Source organism: Rattus rattus, chromosome 3 (genome assembly GCF_011064425.1).
Source record: "Rattus rattus isolate New Zealand chromosome 3, Rrattus_CSIRO_v1, whole genome shotgun sequence".
In the NCBI taxonomy this organism is placed as follows: Eukaryota; Metazoa; Chordata; class Mammalia; order Rodentia; family Muridae; genus Rattus; species Rattus rattus.
In genome coordinates, this window is record NC_046156.1 from 26,259,208 (window position 1) to 26,278,007 (window position 18,800).

The following is an 18,800-nucleotide window of genomic DNA, read 5'->3' on the forward strand; positions in this document are numbered from 1 at the left end:
TGGGAAGTTCCAGCCCTGAAAAGGAAGGTGGGTAACATTCTGCACTGGGCTCTGCTTCAGTTCCAGCTTCTAGGTTCTTGTGGGCCTGTTCCCAAGAAAGTTAAACTCTCTCTCCCCTAAATCTATACAACAATAAGAGAAAACATTAAGTTTTCTCCTCCCAATTTGGCCTGACAGTAATTTCTGTTTTCCAACTTCTTTTGGAATATGAGGAAAGTAAGGGAGTAGATTATGACTCTAAGTGACTGGTAACAGAGTCACTGGGTTCAAGAAAGATGGATGGTTAAGACGGATAGATGACTCGTAACAGGAACAACTCCTTTGGGGTACACCCAATCACAGATGAAACCTAGATGATAACCCTGAATGTTTTAACAGTGAAATGGAAAAAATTCTCCACAGAGCTGCATGTTCAGGCACCAGTTCGTTGGGACAGCATGCTCTCATCTGTTTGTTGTTCTTTAGAATTGTGAATTTTCCTCTGAATATGTCTTGGCAGTGATGACTTGTAGGAGTCAACTCTAAGTCTTTGGAATCCGGTACAATGAAATAATTATTGATTTGAAAGCAAGCCATCTGGATTTTTTTCAGAGCATGAGTTAATTAGGGAGACTGTATTTTTCACTCTAACGTATCCCCTTGTTTGTGTTTTGTTCTTTCATTCCTAGCTTCTACCCCACCCTCCTCCTGACTTTATTCCCAGTTCTCCCGATCTCCTGTGAAGTGTCCTTTTTTGCCTTCATCATCATCGTTTACTAATGGTGAACTATTGTCCTTAGCAACAAGAGCCGAACAACCCCAGAGCTCAGGAATCACAGAGAAGATGAATAATCCTCTTTGATGAGGGGTGACGTTTTGGACTCCTTTGATATACAATGCCCACAGAATTATCCCAATATCAGTTAATGTTTGCTCATCTGCCTTCACAGCCTTTCTGGCAAGGCTACTCTGGACAGTGTTACATTGGTTTTTGTGAATTGCCTCATTAGAATATTATACATCCCCATAGAGAAATACTTTTGATATGTACATCCCTTATGATTTTAGTCCTAAGATTACATATTTGGCTGATTCTGGTTCATTAAAACCCTCTCAGATTTTCACACCTGGGACATTTGGAAAGAGCAGGAAAGAGTCATCCAAAATCAACACCATTCCTGAGCTCCTCTTTTAGAAAGTTGATGGATAATGCAAACTAAAAGCCACTTTCAATACGTTAACAAAAGAATAATTGTGGTTGAAATAACTTCTTTCTAGAACCATCTTTCTTGTGAAAAGATAACATTTTATCCTTCAATAGCATGTACAGTAAAAACAGAAACATACGAAGCTTGTGAAAGGAAGCCCATTTCTTAAAACAAATTTGAACATAGCAATACTGTTATCAGTGCCTGGCTATCCCCATCGAAGCAAACCAGGAAGGAGAGAACAATTGCTGGAGGAGATATTTTTGTTTCAGTCCTAATTTGAGAAAATAAAATAAAGACCATATGCCCCATAGAAAAGAAATCCCCGTTTTTAAAGGGAGAGGTGGTTCAAGGAATCTTTATGCTACGATAGATGGGGAAATTCCTGGTTAAAGCTCTCTGCTCTCTGGTCAGAGTGAAGGGCAGTGATGGTCTGATTCTTCTCAGTTTTCCAGACCCTTGTACAGCCTGTATCCCTATCAATATACGAAAAGGTAAAGGAAGGCTGTCATCCAGTGAGGGCACAAGTATAAAGGGTTAGTTTATAAGTGAGTAATGGAGATGGTGAGTCTTCTAGGACTTGGGTTACTTCCTGGTTCTCTCTCAACTGAGGGAAACTATTAATTCCTAATATGGCCCTTCTCCTTTCTAAATTTATCTTCACCTTTTCTGTAAGCTTTAGTTTGTTCTCTTACAATAATGCTTGGAAATCTTAGATTTTTCTTCTTCTTTGAAAACAAAATTTGATGTATCTAAAGCTAGTTTACTAGTAAAAGGCTTAAGATAAAAGGCAGGGTATCCATAAACAGGCTGTGGACCCAGAGAGATGGCTCAGTGGTTAGGAACATGGGCTGCTGTACCGGAGGTCCTGGGTTCGATATCCATCACATACGTGGCTGCTCATAATTGTCTGTAACTCCAGTTCCAGAGGACTCAACACCCTCTTCTGACTTCTGAGGGCACTGCATGGGTGTTGTGCATGGACATACATGTAGGCAAATCATCCATATTCATAAAATAAAACTAAAATCTCAAAACAAAAATTAAAAAAAACAAAACAAAACAACTGATCAGTATGAAGGAAAGTCTCTAAAAGGAACCTCACCTTCAGCTGAACCTTCTGCATGGCTGATTAGCTACTTAGAACTTGAATGATATGAAGAGGTTTGAATGTTGCAAGTCCAATGCCAAACTGGATCAACCTTTTCCCACTTCAGAAGCCTTTTATTTTCCTCCTCAGAACCAGGCTTAGCATCTTTGTGACCATCAGATAAATCCTTTGGAAGGTTGGAACAGCCCAAGTTCTCAACCAACTAATGGGTTAAGAGTACTGTCAAAATCTAAGGCTCACAGAAGAGTTTCCCCTCCTTTGCTGTAACTTACCTGCCTAATGCCTCTACTGTGGTATCCAAAAGTACCTTGATTTCTGATGTTCTTCATTTTGTTACCATAAACACATCATCGAACTGCTATCACTTTAGAACACGGTGTTTGGGCTATGAAATGTGTGCCTGGTCTAAGGTCACATTAGGCTCCATATAGAATATCTCTCAGGGATGCACTTTGAGGTAGCAGTTGTGGGGTTTCTGCACCCACAACAGATTCAAAAGGTAAAAGGTAAAAGTAGGCACTGAGTCAGAAAATGTTCATTGATGCTTTATATCTAGAAGAATTAAATATTAGAGCTGGGAGGTTTGGGGGTAATCACTAAGGTCTCCCAAAGAGTATACACTAACATATCTCTGACCCCAGCTTTTCAGTAACAATGAGGATACTAGCCTATGAGCTCAAGACCACCAAGTTTTCCTCATATTTCCCTATGATCTTTGAAATGTTCAAAGAGCTTTCCGGTCTAAAATTCAGCAGAAATCTGTTGTCATTCAGATGTGGCTAGCATCTAGATTATACACCCGAAGAGCACAAGCCAAGAATGCAAATAACAGATTCTAATAGAAAAGGCAGCAGGACGCCGAAGGACAGCTACTAGAGTGCCATTTTGCCCAGAACTAATCCTACTCACATGGATCTCTTGAGAGTCACAATTATCTCAAAATGGTTAAGTTGTGGATAAATATGTACTGTCATCCAGTAAGAGGTGCGCAACTCAAGCACAGTTGTAAGAGTTCACTTCAGTGACTTCGAAGAGTCAGCTCCTTATTCCTAGCAGACACATTATTTTCCTCCCTTGACTATGCTGATTATTATGAAGACCCAATACTGTTGTTGTGTAGTTGTGTGTTCAAGTGTATGCTTGGAATTTAATAATGAGTATTCAAGAATTCTGAGTATATTAGGGGAAACATTCACCAGACGTGTTGAGGAAGATGAAGACAAGGGGAAGTAGCAGTAAAGATTAGAGTTTCTAGTACTGAGGAGTCAAGAGTGATGGGCAAAAGGCAGGAGTCAAATCAGAAAACAAGTATTATTTGGAAAGGCATAATAAAATTTAACATTGTGCATGCTGATAAATAATCTCGAAGATAACATAATTGATAAACTATGAGGGGTGTTTGGTTTAAGTAGTATGAAATGGCTCTTGAAACAAACGGACAGCCCACAAAAGGAAGTCTTGGGGTAATTGTCTCCCAGAACCCAGTTATATGAGGAAAAGAACCATTCCTGAGATGTTTTCTGTAGGGAGGATGATAGAAACAGAGGAAGGGAGAGATGAAGGGTATTCCACAGGCCTCAGCTCCACAGTTGAAGGGCTTAGCAGTGAGCTGTTTCCTGATTCAATATATAGCTGTGATTTTTGTTATCAAGCAATAGTAGAAAACACACGATTCCTGTTTCGCGCATGAATTCTGGTAGAACTTCCAAAAGCAAAAGAGAAAAACAGGATGGATAGTAACACTATCAAACTAGGAAAATGAAATGGCAGGAAAATGCAAGAAATAACAGGCACATAAAACAAACAATAAAGGCCAAAGGAAGAGAAGTACCCATGCGCTTTAACAAAGGAGATGATGGTTCAATAACAATATTATTTGACAGAAACCATGTATATACCCAAACTACAAAATAAACGTAGGGAAGTGTTGGAAAAATCCACCTGATAGTATCAGGAAGTCTTCTAAAGAAAGAAAAAGAACATGGAAAACTTGAACTTCTAAGTATCAAGGAGTTTAGCCAATCACGGAGTTGGAGAGGTCCCTGGTGCTTCCATCTAGCTCAGTCTAACTATTGTAAGTTATGACGTGTACTTTGTTCTCTATTAAAGCTGCTCTGTGTCACACGTAGGAAATGAGTGCCACCAGTTTAGCCTCACACTTCCCCGCACCCGTCCATCCTTTGTTGTTGCTTTGGCTTCACCTTGACAAGATTGGAACTAGGACCTTGTGCAAGCTGGGCTGCATCCCTAGTTTGTCCATGATGTCTTTGAAATTGACTAGAGAAGTACAAAATTCCCAGCATTTAAAAATGTCCTAGGAATTTAAGAAGGTAAATGCTTACTATCCCGATTTGATCATTATGTATTATATAACAAGGAATGAATTGCCATAATACACTTATAGAGATGTACAAATATTATCATCAATTAAACATCCATTATAATTAAGTCTTTGTGCTGTTAACAGCAATATAGTAAAATGATGGGAGAGCATTAAGACTGAGTCTCTGTCCCTGTCCATCTGTAGCTGTCTACCTAACAAGTAGGAAGTTGATGACTAGCTTAATAAATATCATCTATGCTCGGGTTCAGACAATAGTAGTCTTTTGAGAACTGCTTTTGGAGGAAACCCATCAGTTTCAATCCTATTTCTAATGGAAACTACTACAAACCGTCACCGTAAGAAAAATAAAATAAACATGAACTAACTTCATGAAAACGGTTTATGAATTAGCGGCTGTCTGGGAAGATTCATATTTAATCACATATGAAAGTGATATAATTCTGCTTTTGTGATAGATGTGGCTCTTGATAATTGCTTTCTTTCCACTATCACTGGTTCATTAAAACCACCCTGAAGAGCTCTCTCAAGTGGACAGATAATTCTGGTACTTATAGCAACGCAAACAAGTAAGAGTCACCACTTTGTAGTCAAGACTGCAGTTAGAGCCAGCTCTGATAACTACTATAGGAATTTGCTGAGGATTTGCTCTGAATTTTCCTTAATATTTATAAACCAAAGTGGGGCTAGCAGGACTCTCTAAAGCAGAAAGGAAAGCTAACATGGAGTCTCTGTCACATGGCTATTCGTTTAGTCATTGCAGTAACTATGGAGAACATATTTAAGCATCCATTGTGTACACAGTGTACCTGAGGAAACATGCTCTGGCAAGGTTACACAATCTTCCTTTTCCTGTATCAAGTAAGCAGTGACATGAATCTTTTATAAAGGGAGAAAGTTTATTCATTCGCAATTATATTCCCAAATATAGTTATGAGCTCATACACTACAGGAAATTTTGTTCCATTTTCACAAGGTAGACATCCAAATGAAACCGGTTTCCAAATCGGGAAATAGCCTTGCCAACATCTCTGCAGCCATCCCACAGCATCCTGTGACTTTGCTGATGCCCAGCATTCTCTGCACTAGAAGAGAGTTGCACTGGTCTTTGTCTCTGGTCGTTATACAAATGGAGCCATTGAGCACAGTTTCTGTGCTTCTTTCTCTTGGCATTCTACTTAGATAGTTGATAGCTGCTATTACAGGAGAGTGAGCTTGTCCATTCTCACACTGTATGTCTCAGTGGGTTAAATTACCACAATTTGAATATTATTCTAAATGAGCATTTAGATAGTTTTCAGTCTTCAGCTATGCTCAATGGTACCACCATGGGCATTCTTGTATATGCATGTGTCTAAATGCACAAGTGCACACTTTTCTGTTGGATAAATACTTGTGAGTACAACTCTGATATCATGAAATCTTGAATCCTTAATATTAGTTTTTATTTACAATTTTTTCCAAAATGACTCAATGGCTGTACAGGGAATTCTTGTGCTCCAGACTTTAAAATGAGATATCAGTCCCTGATTGATACCCAGTGCCCTCTTCTTTTCACTTAAACTTTATGTAAAACTAAGAACTTGGAAATGATTTTCTTTTATAAATTCCATGATTCTTTCTAAGATTTTACTTCTTTGTTCACTCCACGAGTTTCCTCTTTCATACAGGAAAATATGTCTGTGCTGAACAGAATTTAGCAAGGTTAACAGTGCGTCAGAAGCCTCGCACAAATATTCCTCTTCGCTTAACCCAGCCTCTTCGATTTTTTCTGCATGGGTAAAAAGAATAGCGGTGTAGTTCTTCCAAGAATCTCCCAGAAGTTCCTGAAAGAGAGAGAAGTTAAATGACTATTTGCCTTGGACTCTATTCCTCAAAACCGAGCAAAGCCATTACCAAAGTCCAATGTCATTTGCCAACAGACCCGTGTGTCACGATCTTTCTGAAAGCTGATATCTGAAATGGGAAGCGAACATGAGCTCAAGTGTTGTTAACACATTGAGGAAGATGGATGGGATTTCCGAACAACGACGAAAGGGCTTTGGTTCTCTGTTTTACTTTGCTGTTATAATTGATGCGCAAAGGCTTACTGCTACAGAACATCTGGCTACAATGAATGTGGTATGGCCAGCACTTGGTGATCACTTACACTTCCTCCCAACCGGAGACCCCGTTAGAACCACCCGATTCCTTTAATTGGCGGTACCATGAGCAAAGCAACTGCTACAGAATCTTTTTCTTTTTTTATCTTTTTGAATCCTGTACTATCACCACTAAAATATCTACTAAGGGATTAAAATGACATAATCTGGCTATGCTTTATTGATTAACCAGATGACAAGTAACGGAAAGGCTAAGATCAAAATCTATTTGGTGAGTTGGAAGAGCTGCACAAGGTTACTGTAATCCTCCTGTTCCTCTTGCCACATGCCTGAGTCAAAGACAATTTGTCAAATGGCTTCTTCTAATGTGCTTGAAAAGCACCGAAGAAGCTTGGTCCTTTGTTTAGTGATATGTTCGAGTTGGTTGTGCAATAAATTCTTGCTTGATGAGTGAAAATTAGCTGATAGAAAGCAGAAGCTACAGCATGTGGCATATTGCTCATGCAATGCATAAAGGCAGCTGGGAGTAACCATTCAACTCGTGGATGTTTCCAAACTTACAAGAAGTCATGACCAAGTGACAGTAAAGAAACACTTTCTCCCTTCTATATACGCCTATGGCGGAAATACTTGCAGAGGTGTTACTGGTTCATAACACTGTTTGTAAAATACAAAATATCCACGAATGACTTTAGCAAGAGTTAGCAAGGACTTGTAGTAATCAGAAGCAAGCAAGCAGACAAGTGAAAATGAAGAACTGGTGTCAGGTATTAAGCTTTTTCAGGTGGGCAATCCCTTTCAGTCTCCCATCCCCTCCCCCACTCCTTCCTTTCAGTTTGATTTGGTTTGGTTTGAGTCCTTTGAGACAGATTTTTACTCTGTTCCCAGAGCTGATCCCAAACATATCAACCCTGCTTCTGCCTGTGTAATGCTGGGATAGAGGTAGGCACCCACCATGCTTCGCCATACATAACTTCTTGATGTTAAACATTGAATCTGTGCCACGATACTATTACTCTTCTTGTGGCATCGAAAATCGACACATGGAGAGGTTTTGAACTATATTGTAGTCATGTTTTTATTGAAATAGTCTGGAAACATATATGGTTGTTATATTATGTAAAGAGAAGAAGAGAGTGGGAAGGAAGGAGTGAAGGAGGGGAAGAAAGAAAAGCATCAGGACAAGTATGTCTAATATGAAAAGACTCATGAGAACTCTGAGACACGGATTTTGAATCAGAGATAGCAATGGCCATGACTACTAATTACAACCATGAGAGAAGCCAGGCTCTCACCAGAGCCATTTATTTAAGGTAAATGTTACTGAAACTTAGCAGTGACTTCTTTGAAGGTCCATTCTCTGTGTCTTCATTATCATGAGAAGATTTCAGGACATTGGGAATTCTCAACAATATCTGCTGAATATTTTGGGATTATGGTACTCCTGATTGAATCAAATACTGTTAGCTTAGTTTTGAGGATTCAGCTCTGAATTTTATTCTCTGGGACACAATCCTGTACTTCGGGGTTCAACAGCTCCCTGTGGTGGATTTCCCATAGACTGTGCATCCCTCCTCATCTGGAGCAAATCTCTGTAGGACTGAGTCCACCTGCTTGCCCTTACCAATCAGAATCTGTCTACCTATACCACAGAATTACAGGTTCCCATAAAATGCCCTGTTGTAAGAAAACATGAGCCAACTTTCCAAGATCATTATATCAGAAAATATTTTCTTAACGGTACATGAGTAAATTCGACAGGAAATTCACGAAATGGTGAATAATTTCACACATTCTCATGTGCTTTTAAACCTAAGGCCATTAGAAAGCTCGTGTTTGCTCAAGTATTAAAGGTCATAACTCTATAAATCTAAGTATCCATATGATGCCAACAGTCCACTGTAGGTGATGGTGGCGTGTCAAAATAAAGGACATCTGTGGGACGCTGTTGTGTTTGCAGTGTACTGTATGTATCTCTAGTAAAGAAAGGACACAGGCTGTGATATGAATAAATGGTGAGATTATAATTAAACTGTGTCTTCTCCTAATTCATATGCCAAGTCCTAATCCCCTGTCCCTTAGAATGTGACCTTGTTTGGAAAAAGTGTCCTAAAGATGTGATTAACTTGAAGTCATTAGGTTTGCTCCTGATCTAAATTTATTACTATCCATGTAAAACAGAAAAACTTGAACAGAGACAAATATAAGGCAATGGTGCGGGCCCTGAAATAGTCACGTGCAGCCAGGGGAAGGCTGGGGCACAGCACTTGCTCCCAGCTCTCAGAAGAAGCCAACCTTGCCAATTCTGTGAGTCCAGACTTCTGATGTCAAGAGCCAAGAGCCAATAAATAGCTATCTATTATTTGCTACAAAGAAATTAACATGGCCCTGCAAGATGATCCAGGGAATAAAGGTGCTTACGGGTCGAGCCTGTATGTCTGAATAACAGAAAAGGCTCCTTAGAAGAAACAACGTTCTCATCAAGAGAATGGGCTTTCTGACCTGGATAGAGACCCAATGTCCCAGCTCAGCCATGCCAAGGGGCTACCTCTTGAAAGGCAGAGTCACCTAAGCCATGCTAAAAAGAAAGGTGCGATCATTTTACCCTTAATGAGGTACTGTGCTTCTCCTCCCCAGAATCCCCCAGAACCTTTCTATATCTTTGGAAATTATACTCTCCCTAACACTTAGAGTTTCCACAGCACTTGGGGTTCTCTTACTCTTTCTTTAAAGGATCCCTCCCCACCATGTGGCTGCTCTCCCACCATGTTTCTGACTTCCACTCCTGCGTAAAGAGCAAAGGGTGTGTGGCTTTTTCCTTCTCTCCTTTGTTGCTCTCCTCCAAGCAGCTGCAGAGATTTGCAGCTGACCTGCACTGATTTATTTTTTTTAACTAATAAAATTGCCCTTGACCTTTCATTTGAACCCATTCTTAAATTATTTTTCTGAAATAAGAACCCCAGGAAGGGACCTGGATTTCCCCTGTATCATCAGGCAACCACGAAGGAGTCCCCCAAATTCCAGTATCATGATGGCCTAAATTAGGTCCTTAGAACCCACACAAAAGCCCATCCTAGTTGTTCTCTGACCTCCACACTCAGGCTATGGATACACATACACATACATATACACACACATGCACACACACACACACACACACACACACACACACACACACACACACGTACACAGGCACGCATGTACAACAATGATAGATAATTACGTCTTACAAAAGAAATAACAACGGAAGAATAGGGACCATATGGTATTGGGGTTTTATTTCCACCCAGGTCCAGCTTCTGATCTTTGATCACACTCAGATCTGAGAATTTCTCACTTTAGAGCCTCAGCCGACCACTCCTGGACCACACTAACTGTCATACTAAAATATTACATATATTTTAAATATTATAAATGTACAGGTCAGTAAAGAACTGGTGCTCTTAGCCCTTGAGCACCACCAAACCCACCATCTTTTTTTTTAATTTTTATTTATTCATTTATTATATATAAGTACACTGTAGCTGTCTTCAGACACACCAGAAGAGAGCATCAGATCTCTTTTTACAGATGGTTGTGAGCCACCATGTGGTTGCCGGGAATTGAACTCAGGACCTCTGGAAGAGCAGTCGGGTGCTCTTAACCGCTGAGCCATCTCTCCAGCCCCAAACCCACCATCTTAATAGCTCTCAGAAGACCATACTCATCATTAAATATTTCTGAGTAATTGTCATAATAAAAGTCCATGCTAAAATACTGTTTTGTACAATATCACTTAGCACAATGTTTTTCTCACTAAGCTAATACCTTAAAAAGTACGTGGTGCAACTCTCATAGTCTCTGGTTTTCTGTAACAACATGTTTCCTTCTTTGTCATTTTTCTCCCATAGATGGTTCTTATACTCCAAAGTTATCTCATTCAGGATAAATGAGAGGAAGTACTAAGTGCCCTACCACTCACGGGCCTGTGTGTTCAGCCACTGGGACGTTTTTACAGACTGATAATTTTTTATGAAAGGATACTTACCTCTTAAACTGTGTGAGAAATTGCACTTTTGAGTTATTGCCCAAACCAGAAAAGAACGGCTGATTTACTTTATAATCTTTAGATTGGTCTATGGCCAGGAAATAGTTGAATGTTTGAACACAGTGTCGCTTGGTGATAGTCGCCATATCAGTGGCCAAACATGTTCTCTGTGGACCCAGAGACTGAACAATTACAGCTGATCGATGTCTCAAAAGAAATTCAAGAGCAAAATAAGTAAAAGTAATTTATCTGGTGATAATAATTTAAATATAGCAATAAGCCGACTGGAAACACTACAACCACGGATTGTCTGGTTTCCCAGTGCTAGTGGGTAGGAGGCCATCTCGTCCTTTTGGGACAGTGAGTTAGGATATAAACTTTGTTTTCCAGGAATTGTTCATTTTCTCAGGACCTCACCAGCCCTGCCCCATTTGTTTGTGGTTGATGAAATCATAGCATCTGGACCTTTTAGGGGGAAACTTTAGAAAAAAGCCAACAATTACATCAGCTGAGAAAAAAGTTATCAAAGAAGAATAGGAGAATAATAAGGATCATACGTGTGTGTGTGTGTGTGTGTGTGTGTGTGTGTGTGTGTGTGTGTGTGTGTGTGATTCCCTTATTCTCATTTCACTTAAAATACCAGTTTTTCTTTCCAGAGTCAAATTTTAGTGATAACATCTCGAGTCAGAATCAGGGAATATTCAACATTAGAAAACATCTATCCAAATTGCCTCATTTTAAAGATGAGAGTAATAAGGCCTTGTGGCTTAATTAAGTGGCTCAATTGGAAACCAGATGGCTGATTACCGGCAGGCCTGGGCCTTTAAGAAAGGTTCCCTGACTGCCAAAGCCTTGGTTAATAGTAATATAAAATGATAATCCCCATATCTAAACGCTTAATGTGCCAGTGTCTCCAAGGATTATTACTGCCAGGCTCATGTCAAAATCCAAAAAGGAACGAGTTAAGTAGATATTTCCAACTCATACCTACTTCTAATGAAGTTCAGAGAAGTTCCTTACCCAAGGTCACGGTGCAAACGAGTAGGTAAGAAGGAGATTGAACACGGGTGTGTATAACAGACACCATGTTCCTCACATCTGTAATAAGCTATACCTCGCTGTGGTTCACTTGACTGAGTGAACATCTCAGTGCAGAAGAGTAGCCGTTATAACAGGGCTGCTTTGCACCTTTCAGTGACTCTCCTACAAGGTGAGCTCCGTGCTAAGCATGTGAGATTAACTAATGCTAGCGCATAGAAGTCTTTAATATCAATGAAATCAGCATCCTTTGTGACCGTAAATGGAAAACTAAGAAAGGATAGTAACATTAGACTTGTTCCAACTGCTAAATGGGTCCATGAGGTTTTTCTAGTACATGCAGACCCATCACTGGCCTTTGTGAGCCTATTGTTTTATGAGCACCCACCTACAATATCAACAGCTGAGCTGTTGAGCCCAAGTCAAAAATAATTTCTTAATTTCTTAAGTCTTCTCATTCACAGTAATTATACTGTCTATGATCGATTGTGCAAAAGAATATCGATTCTATTCAGTTCATCGTTTCAGTTCCTAGAGCGACTTTGTCTCCCTCATGCTGGCCCTTTATTGGGGGAGTCTTTATTATGTCTTCTCTGATACATTTATGAATTTTCTTTTTAACATTCAGATAATTTTCCTACCAACACTCACGGGAGTCAGTCCTTTCCTACTTTGGAGGATACAACTCACGTCTCTAAATTGTTATGGACCTAATTAAGTAGAGAAGCATATCATTTGGAGGGATGCTTCAATTGTCACAGCTGGCACACTGTGACTCCTCTTCAGAGTATTAAAACACAAACCAGGAGACAACAGAAGAGCACAGGAAAGATGAGGTCAACCTTCTGTGCCGGACTCCTCCCTCACCCAGAAAGGAAAGGATAGTTACGCCATTCTCCTTGTTTATCAGCCAAGAAAGAAAAGAAATCTGGGACAAGCCTGGAACCCATGGGCCTTAACACTTCTTTAGATATATGCTTTTCATCTTGTCAAATATGAAACACCTGACCCTCTCCTGATCTGGGAGCACAAATAGCTGGCTGCCGTGAGTAACGGAGGCACCTTCAGGAAGAAGCATAAGCATCAACCTGCACCTCAGAGTCCATCATTTGAAGACCAAGAGGCGCTCCAAACAGGTCTGCAAACACTCCCAGCCCTCATGGGGCTGTTCTGAGGATTCATAAACTTTGTCTGCTGATGTTCAGAAAAAAGAGAAATTATTTATTCTATTACAAAAATACCAAACAGAATCTGAACTTGGTTTCCACCCATCTCATGTTGGCCTTCAATTCCTGAGATAGACAATGACTCAAGGAAGACAGCTACTGGGGAAAGCTATGCAGAGACCATCTCGGAAGACAGGAGACAAGTATGAATTAAATCACACTGTAGGAAAACAGTGGATTATGAGGTTCTGTATAATGGCATTAGAAGAATCTATTTTCAAAATGTATAATATTGAAATCCTGGGCTCAGTATAGTGTACTATGGGAGTATGAGGATGGCTATGGAGAGAGTCAAGATGGCTTTTGAGTAGTTGTTTGTGAATTTATGTGTAATGCAGCTTTAGAGAACAATAAATCTGTCCTTAAAATTATCCTGGTTATTTGGTACAGATGTCCTGACACTTAATTTCTACCAGAAATACTTTGAAATACAAGTTTTAATAGTATCGGGAGCTTCATGGTTGCCTTAGATTTCACGTTGTATCTTAATTGCAACCGTCCTGTTTACTGCTGACAGCATGACTTGACTCTTCAGGAGTTGCATGATAACGTTTTTGTTCTAGTCACCCTTACTTTTCCACTGCATTCCTGTAACCACACTCATGGTTTTCCCCTAAACTTTTAAAAAACACATATAACCCTTGAGAAACAAATGGTGTGTCTGCCAATTGGGCCAATCTTTTGTTTTTCACTAATGACAGTCACTAAGTTAATAATCTGAACTCAGTGACTAGAGCAGCTTCTACTTGGAGGCCCAGCAGTTAAACTTGGGTGAACCCTGTCTAGAGAATCAAGAGCTTGGCCAGAACTGAGCAAATCAATGAATGATTTCCAGGAATTGAACACGATAGTCTACTCGGGCCCGTTTACTACACTACTTCTGGCAGTATAAATACATACACTCTTTACTCCTCTGGGCTGTGGCCATGCCAAGACCCCCTTCCTTTCCCTAGACCCTTTGCTGACTGTTTAAAGAATGAAAACCCCCAACTTTGCAACTGCTAATAAGTGAACAAATAAACTGGTGTAACCAAATACAACACGTGCCATCGAGGTTGTGCCTAAAGTCTTTGTAGTTCATGGATGGAATGAGACCTACATATGAGTGCTGTAGCGGGTAAACATGGGAATCACAGGTTTCTTTCCTAGGAATCGTGCACAGCTTTCCTGTGACATTTGCCATGGTGCCCAGTCTTGTGTCATTCCCCTTACACATTACACTGCTTGGGCAGTTAACACGTTGTCATTTTTGACATTTATATGCCCCTTCTACATTATGAGCTTTTTGCAGCTAGGCTTCCTGTCTTGCAAGTACTCAGTGCTGTGCATGACAGTCTTCAGTGAACACATGTGCATTTGTTGATGAATTATAACACCTTGTTCTCTTGATGTTGCATGGTGTGTGGGCATTTCAGTTGGTGGTTTTGAACCTCGCCTTGTTTTCATAAACCTATATGAAAACATGGAAATGCAGGTACACAGATCTCACTCTTGAGATGCTATTTCAATAGTCATGGAGGAACCTGCATTTTCAACAAATTGCCCAGCTGATTCTGGTGGGTAGAGTCCAGGGGTTACATTGTGCAAACTTTCTCAAGTTCAAGGTTTTTAGGGATTTTAGGCTTACCTCCAACAAATTAGTGTCTAAAAATTTCTGTCTATGACTGAGTGTAGACTAACTGACTGAATCCCTCTAAAATAGCGGTTCTTGAGTGGTGATTTGCAACCCCCTCTGGCTGACATATCAGATATCTTGCATATCAGATTTACATTAAGATTCATAACAGTAGCAAAATTACAGTTATGAAGTAGCACTGGAATAATTTTATGGTTAGGGGGTCACCACAACATAAGGAACTGTACTAAAGGGTCATAACATTGGGAGGGTAGAGAACCACTGATCTAAAAGAAACGACAAAATAGAACTCCTAGCAGAAAAAAATCCCCTTTACTGACTGTTGCTTATGGTTAACACCTTATAGTTCAAGTATCTTTTGAACCACTTTCGCCCAAGGCCTTACCTATGAAGATAATGCCTTCATGTAGGATGGTGCTGGAATAATTACATCTTTGTATTACCTGAATCAATTGGACTGAGTCAGATGCTTCCTGTCCGAAGAAAGGCATATCAGCTCTATGGACCAGCAGAGCAAGATGGAGACCCTCTTGTCCAAAGTGATGTTCCAAGGCCTTCTTCACTTCGTGTTTTACACATCTCGTGCTCAGCTTGCTGTGTGGATACCCTGGAGTGTCCAATACCTGTATCTGCAAACTAATCTCGTGTCCTCCTCGACGCATGAAGCCATGGATATGACAACTGCGACCCAGGTTGCAATCTTTGGTTACAGAACCTGGAGCAAACCTGCTGTAGAAGTCAGCACTCCCCAAAAGAACGTTTCCAGCAGAACTTTTCCCACTCTGAGTCTTGCCAAGGACAGCCAAATTGATGATCATCTTGTTGGCGTCCATCATAGCTGTGGGTAAACAGAGGCACCACAAGGACAGTTAGGTATCTGTACTAACCCAACCTGAGTCCTCTGACCTGGCCTGGGATATTTGGTGTACAGTTGTCCCTCAGTGTCTATGGGGGATGACTTACTGCCCCAGAATTTACCAACACCTACTCATACTCAACCTACTTATATAAAATGTTGTAGTATTTAAACAACTTATACAGAGCACCCTTTATAATACTCTAAACCTGAGGTTCTCAACCTTCTTAATGAGGTAACCCACTATGGTGACTTTCAATCATAAAATTATTTTGTTGCCATTTCATAACTATCATTTTGCTACTTTCATAAAATTTAATGTAAGTAACTGTTATACAGGATGTCTGATATGTGACCCTTGTGAAAGGGTCTTAGAACTCCAGAGGGGTTGAGACCTACAGGATGAGAACCACTGCTCTAAATGCTATTTAGATTATATTAATTAGTATAAACTAACTGTAAAGTGTAAGCACCATCATTCTCTATTTTTGAGAGTCAAAGGAAGTCTGTATGCAACCAAAGACATAATTTGTCTCTGACTATTCTCAGCCTATGATTGGGTAAATCTACTGAAGCAGCATCCATCGATGGAGAGCGCTTCCTGTGTTGCCTGAAATGAGCTTCCTCCTCCTTCTCAGTAGCATAAGTAGGGCTGTGTGCTCCAGTACGGATGTCTCAAGACAGAGCAGGGATTGGGACAGTAGTAACTGATGGTGGGGAATGTAAAGGGAAAATAAGTAGAAGCGAGGAATGTCTGAGAAGGACTCCCTGCGGGAAAAGGAGGGGAAAGCCAAATCCCATGAAGACAAGCTCACTTAGCAGGGACATCTTGGTGCCCAGGTATGGTGGAGGAGACAATTCAGGACTGAGATTACTGCGATCAGGAATCCATGGAGAGGATTTGAAATCCTCTCACTGTTGAAGATGTAGAAACAGAACAGTAGAAGAAACAGCCAGTTCAGCTCTCTTCTCTCTCTCTTTATTTGAATTTTAAATTTATCTCTTTTTACATCTCTGTGTATTTTGTCTGCGTGAATGTGTATGTATGTGCTTGGTGCCTACAGAGGCCAGAGATGGCCGTTGGAGCCTTTGGAACTGGAGTTAAGGATGGTGGTGAGCTCCCAAGTGTAAGTGCAGGGAGTCACACGCTGGTCCTCTGGAAGAATAGCCAGTTCTCTTAGCCACTGCATCATCTCTCCAGCATTCCCTAATCTTTTGAGACAAGAGTCTTGTTCTTGCTCAGGCTGACCTTGAACTCACTATGTAGCTTGAACTAATTTCAAATAATTCATCTGAATTCACCTGCCTCGAATGCAGTGACCGCAGATCCGAGGCACCATGTCCAGTCCATTTAGCTTCGCTTTAATTAGTTTAATTTTAAATACGAGGCTTAGAATTAAAAGAGATTTTTAACATAGTTAAAGTTGACACTTTGTGTTTTTGATCTTAGCCATTCTGACAGGTATAACATGGAATCTCAGAGTCATTTTGATTTGCAGTTCCCTGATGGCTAAGGATGCTGGACATTTCTTTAAGTGTTTCTCAGACATTTGAGATTCCTCTGTTGAGAATTCTGTTTAGATTTATACCTCATTTTAAGATTGTTTGTTGAGGTCTAGTTTCTTGAGTTCTTTATATTCTGGATATCAGCCCGCTGTGAGAAGTGGAGTTAGTCGGTAAAGAACATCCCCCAATCTGTGGGCTGTTGTTTGTCTTATTGACAGCATCTTTTGCTGTACAAAAGCTTTCTAGTTTCATGAGGTAGCATTTATTAATTGTTGATCCTGGCGCCTGCACTAGGGATGTTCAGTTCAGGAAGTTGTCTCCTGTGCCGTTGGGTTTAAGAGTATTCCCTACTTTCTCTTCAGTGTAATTGGTGTTAGGTTGAGGTCTTTGCTCCACTTGGACTTGAGTTTTGTGCAGAGTGATAGGTACGGATCTATTTACATTCTTCTATACACCAACATCCACTTAGACCAATGCCTTTGGCTGAAGATGCTCTCCACCATTGTATAGTTCTGGTTTCTTTGTCAAATAATTAGGTGACAATAGGTGTGTAGATTTATATCTAGGTCTTCAATCTGATTTCATGGATCAGCATGCCTGTTTTTATGCCAATATTATGTGGTTTATATTACTGCAGCTATGAAGTACAACTTAAGGTCAGGGATGGTGATACCTCCATATGTTCTCCATATGAATAGGATTGTTTTAGCTATCCTGGGTATCCTGGGTTTTTTTTTCTTTTTCCATATGTAATTGAGTATTGGTCTTTCAAGGTCTGTAAAGAATTGTGTTAGAATTTTGGAAGGGAGTGTGTTGAATTTATAGATTGGTTTTGGTGGGTTGGCCATTTTTACTATGTTAGTCCAACTGATCCATAAGCGTGGACGCAACAAACAATCTGGTATAGCTATTCTAATATCTAAAAAATATACTTTCAAACTAAAATTAATCAAAAGTGATAGAGAAAGACACTTCATACACATCAGAGGGAAAATCCACCAAAGTGATATTTCAATTCTTAACATTCATGCCCCAAAGGCAAAGGAACTCATATTTGTAAAAGAAACACCACTAAAGTTTAAACCACACACTGAATTTCACATATTAATAGTGACAGACTTTTATACCCCACTCTCACCAATTGATAGGTCATCCAGATAAAAACTAAACAGAGAAATAATGGAGCTAACAGATGTTATGAATTAAACTGACCTAACAGATATCTACAGAACACTTTATTCCAAAACAAAAGAATATACCTTCTTCTTAGCACCTCATAGAACATTCTCAAAAGACCATACACCCAGTCACAAAGCAAGTCTCAACACACACAAGAAAATTGAAATAACTTCATGTATCCTATCAGACTACCATGAATTAAAGCTGGATACTAACAAGAACAGAAACAACAGAAAGCCTATAGATACATATAAACTGAACAACACACTACGGAATAACTATGAGATTAAGGCATAAATAAATAAAGAAATTAATGACATTCTAGAACTCAATGGAAATGAATGCATAACATACCCAAACTTAGCAGACACACCAAAGCACAGATAAGAGAAAAGTTCAAAGCACTATGTGCATTCATAAAGAAATTGGAGCAATCTCATGTTAGCACCTTAGCAGCACACCTGAAAGCTCTTGAACAGATAGAAGCGAACACGCCCAATAGGAAGAGATGACAGGAAATGGACACACCGAGGGCTAGCGTCAATAAAATGGAAACAAAGAAAACAATACAAAGAATCAATGAAACAGAGT

At 39.9% G+C, this 18,800-nt stretch overlaps 1 protein-coding gene across 1 annotated transcript in view; it reads right to left on the bottom strand.

Moving 5' to 3' along the window:
• Positions 1-5,537: 5,537 nt before the first annotated feature.
• The window catches only part of Gimd1 (GIMAP family P-loop NTPase domain containing 1), a 34,795-nt gene continuing 21,532 nt past the window's right edge, over positions 5,538-18,800 (bottom strand). The window contains exons 2-3 of the mRNA XM_032896625.1: positions 15,112-15,506; positions 5,538-6,465 (exon numbers count right to left, since the gene is read on the bottom strand). Of these exons, the coding sequence (XP_032752516.1) occupies positions 6,205-6,465; positions 15,112-15,504 (654 nt within the window). The 5' untranslated portion in view covers positions 15,505-15,506 and the 3' untranslated portion in view covers positions 5,538-6,204. The remainder of the gene's footprint in view (positions 6,466-15,111; positions 15,507-18,800) is intronic.